At 40.0% G+C, this 5,539-nt stretch overlaps 1 protein-coding gene across 1 annotated transcript; it reads left to right on the forward strand.

Annotated features, from left to right (window-relative positions):
• Positions 1-2,848: 2,848 nt before the first annotated feature.
• On the forward strand, positions 2,849-4,065 carry LOC147610358 (uncharacterized). The gene is made up of 3 exons (XM_086786446.1): positions 2,849-3,123; positions 3,334-3,424; positions 3,777-4,065. The coding sequence occupies exons 1-3, from the start codon at positions 3,054-3,056 to the stop codon at positions 3,883-3,885; spliced, it is 270 nt and encodes an 89-aa protein (XP_086642572.1). The 5' UTR covers positions 2,849-3,053; the 3' UTR covers positions 3,886-4,065.
• Positions 4,066-5,539: the final 1,474 nt, after the last annotated feature.

A 5,539-nucleotide genomic window follows, 5' to 3' on the forward strand; every position in this document is an offset into this window, starting at 1 on the left:
CTTTTGGGCTGAATGGAACCTCTCTTTTGGGAATCATTCATGCCACCTTTAGGGCTATGTTTTCTTCCTGTATATGTTGGTGTGGCAGCCTCTCTAGCTAGCCTGTATGTTGCATTTTCTTACTCTATTATAGGTTACCTATGTGCTGTGTGTTTTTTCTCCAAAGATGGACTTCTTGATGGCATGCACTTCAGGCTGGATAGCCATCTATGCTCTCCTTCAGATGATGAAGAAGATATGGTTGATCTCTATGGTCCTCTTATGCAAGCTATTCCCTATAGGCATCAAGAGCTAGGGTTGCTTTTAAAAGATGTGCTCTTAAAGTCTCTTTACTAGAGGTGACCTCCATACAGCCCAATAATTGGTCCACCTTTGCCCCCTTTTTGGTCCACAAAAAGGGTGCCCACCATGGCTGGCCCATTTCCCCCCAAAGACTAAGCCTTTTGACATATGAATGGTTGCCTTTAGACACTTTGACATCACACATTTTCTTGAGACTTGGACAAGGACTCGACACACACTTGGGATCCCCCAACTTCCAAACACATGATCAAATAGTCTATTAAGTGCTCGGTTTGGCAAGTACAACATTATACAACTTACAAGAGGGTTACATAGACTTGTGCCACATGCACGACAAACATTAACCCTAAACCTAGATGGTGCTTAGCGACTTGGCCCTTGGACTAGGGCTTACAACATGCTCTTGGTCCATTAGAAAGGTGAATGATTATCCTAAAAGCTGTAGAATGTCCAGTGGCACCCTAGGATAATGGTGCATGTGACATTTTTGACATTAAGCAAGAGAAATTCATTCCCTTGCATAAGAATTAAAGTGGCCTCTCCCCCTTTTCTCTAGTCTCGCTTCTCCCTTGCTTGAGCTCCGCCTCCACCCCCCTCTTGTGAGAGAGAACTACCACAAAGGTGTAAGATCCCCCAACGTCTCCCTAAACACAAGCAACAAGATTAGTACCCAATAAAAGGGTGCATGATAACTCATCTCCCAATTGTAAGCAAGATTAGTACCAAATATAAGGGGTGCATGATAGCTCACCTCCCAACGATAGGTCCATGTTCACAAACCACCCCCAAGCCCATAGGCTAAGGTTTCACTATGGGTTAAGTCCCAAGCTAAGTCATAGGCTTGATGGCCTCCCACAACACTGTCAAGAGTGCAATAATACACAATCTCAATAGTCTCACCCCACTTATAAATCTTATAAATTGTCGACTTAATAATAGCTTATGGGATCCTCTATCAAACCCTTAGCCCATGTTATTCTAGCCTACTACATCAATCCTCAAGGTCCCCTAATCTAAGATTAGGCTCTCTACCATGTGGTTTAGCGTTAGGTAGCCATGGAATCTCCTAGGTGTGGTGATAATAAGGAGAGGATGTGAACGACGGGGGCTAGGGCACCCACATGAGAAGTTGCTTTTGTAGCTCTACCATATGAAGAACCAAATGACACTTATTTTAGAATAGGCTAAGGTAAGATCTTGAGAGAGAGAGAGAGAGAGAGAGAGAGAGAGAGAGAGAGAGAGAGAGAGAGGATGTGAACGACGGGGGCTAGGGCACCTACATGAGAAGTTGCTTTTGTAGCTCTACCACATGAAGAACCAAATGACACTTATTTTGGAATAGGCTAAGGTAAGCTCTTTCTTGAGAGAGAGAGAGAGAGAGAGAGAGAGAGAGAGAGAGAGAGAGAGAGAGAGAGAGAGAGAGAGAGAGAGAGAGAAACACCAAACAAGTGTCTATACAAGGTCTTGTCCATAAGTTGCATACTATTCTCAACTCATAGTACATCCATTGGAATTGCAAAAAGTGACTTACAAACAATCATCCCAAATGCCTTTAGTATTTTATTAATGTACCCCTTTACTCAGAGAGATGAAGATATGATTTGGCAACCCTGATCCCTAAGCAATAATGTATAAAACCAAGGTCTATCATTTCAACATCTTGTTTCAATATTACCATTAGAAAGATCTTCTCCATTGCTAGTAAGACCAAGGATGTCAGAATCATGGCCAACCTTGCTCTCTCAAGGCAAATAGCTTGTGAAAGTCAAAACCTTTCACCTAAGCAAAGCAATCCTCCCTTCTACTTTTCCAAAGTGATGTCAAACTCTTACTGCATGGTATTGTACACCCACTTAGTCTTGATAACCTTGTGTTCCTTTGGCCATGCAATGGCTCTTGAGAATGGAATCATAGTTTGTTTAAATGGCCTTTATCCACTATCTGCTCTTCTTGTTCAAAAGAAGTGGGTTTTCATCACCTCAAACATGATGGCATAATTGACAAGGTTTTCATGAGTCATTCTTGTATCCTCTTGGATCTACAAGAACTTGTCAATTTCAGGTATTTTCATGGCATCCATGAGTTGCTTAAGGTGTCATGGTGATGGCTTCCACTCTAATGCAACAATAGGCTCTTCACTTTTAGCGTCCTCGAGACGTGTATATGTGGCAACTCCCTCATAGATGAAGGCATGGCCAACTCAATGGTTGCTTGCGGTGTTTGCTTGGCTAAATGATACTATCTATGATCCTTGATATGGTGGAGGGAGCTTATTTCACCTCTTACGCCTAATGTGACTCATTTTAAAATACCACATTTTCACTCACAATCTTCTTCTTCATGTAAGGGTTGTAAAGCGAGTAAACTTTAGACTCCATGCCATATCTGAAAGAAGATAAGTTTGTGGCTCTTTGAGTCAAATTTTGTTCTCTAGATGTCTAGTGTATGCACAAAGCAATCACATCCAAAGGTCATCAAATGCAAAACTGAGAACTAATATGTGTGATGTGGATTCATGGTAGGGATTTCTTTGGTTTCACCCTTGTTGAGGCTCTAGACCTTGTTCCTTTCTATGGTCTGTGTTGAGGCCATTCAACGTTATAGGTCCCTCTTATAAATCAAGACTCTAAAAATAGAACGGAGAAAGTCCGTGTGTCTAGACCGCACGTGTCCCATGTTGCTATTTATGCGTCTGCTGCTGGTATAGAGAGCGCAGTCGGTCGGGTTTTCTTAAGCAGCATTCGAGGGCTATGGCGGAGCACAACCGCATCACACATGCCGTTGCAGAATGGATTATCGAGCACAAGCTTCGATTCGTCGGTAAATTTCCTCCTATATGGCGCTCTGATCAAAAGCTACTTAATTATTCTGGATGATCAGTGTTTAATTTTCAATTAGCGTACAATAATTCTTTGCAAAATAGGATGATTGAATTAGGGAGATTGAATTCCAGGCTGTGCATTTTCTAGTCAAAAGGAAGGGCCTAAGCATGGTTATAATTTATCAATCAGGTTTTTTCCCGTTCTACAGGTATAATTTGGGTGTCAGGATTGGCGGCTTCGTTGGCTTATAATTGGACAAGGCCTCACATGAAAACTAGTGTGAAGATACTTCATTCCAGGTTGCCCTTTTATTATTCTGTCTTTTTTTTTTGGGGCTTATAATTGGAGTGTGAGAGACACACGTGTGTGTGTCTCTTTTATTATTCTGTCTTTTTTTTTTTGGGGGGGCAGTGTTCGAAAAAAACCCGGGTATAGTGTAATTTGCACCTGCAGATTTTTAAAATTACCTTCAAATTTGAAACTTAAGGGTATAAAAACGTGCAGATTTTGAGGGGTTGTAGAACAAAAACCTTTAAAATTTGAAATTTTTTTAAAAATAATCACAATTTTTAGATAAGGTTTTTTATTTTTTGGAAAAATAGTTTTTTTCGAACACTGGGGGCCTCTTCAACCTTTGAAGCTTTTTGGCAGATTGCAAGCGCAGGCGCTGACACTCGCCGCTCTTGCTGGAACTGCTGCTGTGGAGTTTTATGAACACAAGTCCGGCGAAAAAGCCAAGCGGTATGAAAAGCACTTCTGAGTGAGTAGAAAGCATGTTGTGACATTTGTAAATGAGTTGTCGATACCCCGCCATCATCTACTTTTTTACCATTTGCCCTTCTTTGTCCTCTTTTTAAAAAAAGAATTGACTTGAGATAAGTGCTCCAAGGTGTTCTTTTTGAATGAGCTCCCTTACATTGTCCATAATTTGTCTAATCAATTGGTGGTTTCTCTTATTACTTGTTTTGTATCATTGTAAGCAAGATTGGGTTCTACTAGGTTCCAATTCAATATTAGACATGCTTAGTTTTTTGTGGTTTCTTGCTAATTAGTAGTGGTGGCCAAATTTACAATCTAAAACACACTCTCTCTCTCTCTCTCTCTCTCTCTCTCTCTCTCTCTCTCTCTCTCGCATGTGCATGTGTGCACGTGTCAAATTTCTTTGGGAATTCACATCACATGCGTAAATTGGTATTCGAGATCAAAATTGTAGAATAAGGCGCACGATCTAGAGCTATCAATATAAAAATGAAAATAAAGAAAAAAATTAGGTCAAACATTATATGGTGTTTAATAGAATTTTGTATATTGTGGTCACAAGACAGCAAGAGTGCAAGAGCCGCAAGGGTTTATGAGAATTGTCATTTATCAATATAGATCCATCACACAACGTGCGTAATCATGTGCAATCGGACATGTAACATGAAAAATGAAAATGAAAAGTTAGAATTGCATTATAGAGTAGCCAAAAGAGGAGGTAAAGTCTCTTCCTCAAATATAGATCCACCACACAATCATGGTTCATCGATATATGCGCAATCATGTGCAATCGGACATGTAACATGAAAAATGAAAAATGAAAATGAAAAGTTAGAATTGCATACTAAAGAGTAGCCAAAAGAGGAGCTAAAGTCTCTTCTTGCCTTGAAGATAAACTCCATGAAATGTGCACCTTTTGGGATTAGTTTGAGCGAACCTTATCAATGGTCTCAAACATGTTATGAAAAGATTGAGCGAACCTTATCAATGGTCTCAAAACATGTTATGAAAAGAACAACGATCTCAAACATGTTATGAAAAGAACAACAACTTCGAGGGTGCCATTTGTCCAACTTTTGGAGCCACCCATGTCATAGGTTCCATTATCATAAAGTGGTTGCATGGGCACCATAAATTAAGTGCATAAGGAGAGAGTGCATGTATCTTATTGTAATAGGACTTGGTAAGAAGTACCTTCACATCAAGAATATGGAAAAGGAATGCATGCATGTATCCCATCATAATAGGCCTTGGCAAATATAGTACCTTCACATCCAAAATAGTATGTCCATATATCCTTCGATCATGAAATTCAACGTTCTGGATAGCATGTTGCCTCTTGATCTGGCACCTAGTGTTTCGTATTATTCAAGTAGGATCCTCTATCCTTTAGTGGGCAAATTTGGGGGAGTAGTGAAAAAAATCTTCCTATAATACATGGAAACTCACAATATATCAATACATGGAAGGTAGCTTATATCATAGATCTCGTCCATCACCTTAAATCAACATATTGACTAATTGTTTTGCATCTTAAAAAAAAAAGAAAAGGGAGTAAACCTTTGCATCTTTACAAAAAAAGAAAGAAAGGGGCAAGTGTGTGATCATTCACCTTGACGAGGAAGAGGCCCCCACATCTCTAATTGGGGTTCTCA

This window comes from Cibotium barometz, chromosome 49 (assembly GCF_041138505.1).
Source record: "Cibotium barometz isolate CiBa-2024 chromosome 49, ASM4113850v1, whole genome shotgun sequence".
Lineage (NCBI taxonomy): Eukaryota > Viridiplantae > Streptophyta > Polypodiopsida > Cyatheales > Cibotiaceae > Cibotium > Cibotium barometz.

Excerpts from the sequence above, each read along its gene's own strand:
- LOC147610358 (XM_086786446.1), top strand. The coding sequence starts at position 3,054 with ATGGCGGAGCACAACCGCATCACACATGCCGTTGCAGAATGGATTATC. Across the intron at positions 3,124-3,333 it reads GCACAAGCTTCGATTCGTCG|GTATAATTTGGGTGTCAGGA; the intron begins GTAAATTTCCTC and ends CCCGTTCTACAG. Across the intron at positions 3,425-3,776 it reads GTGAAGATACTTCATTCCAG|ATTGCAAGCGCAGGCGCTGA; the intron begins GTTGCCCTTTTA and ends GCTTTTTGGCAG.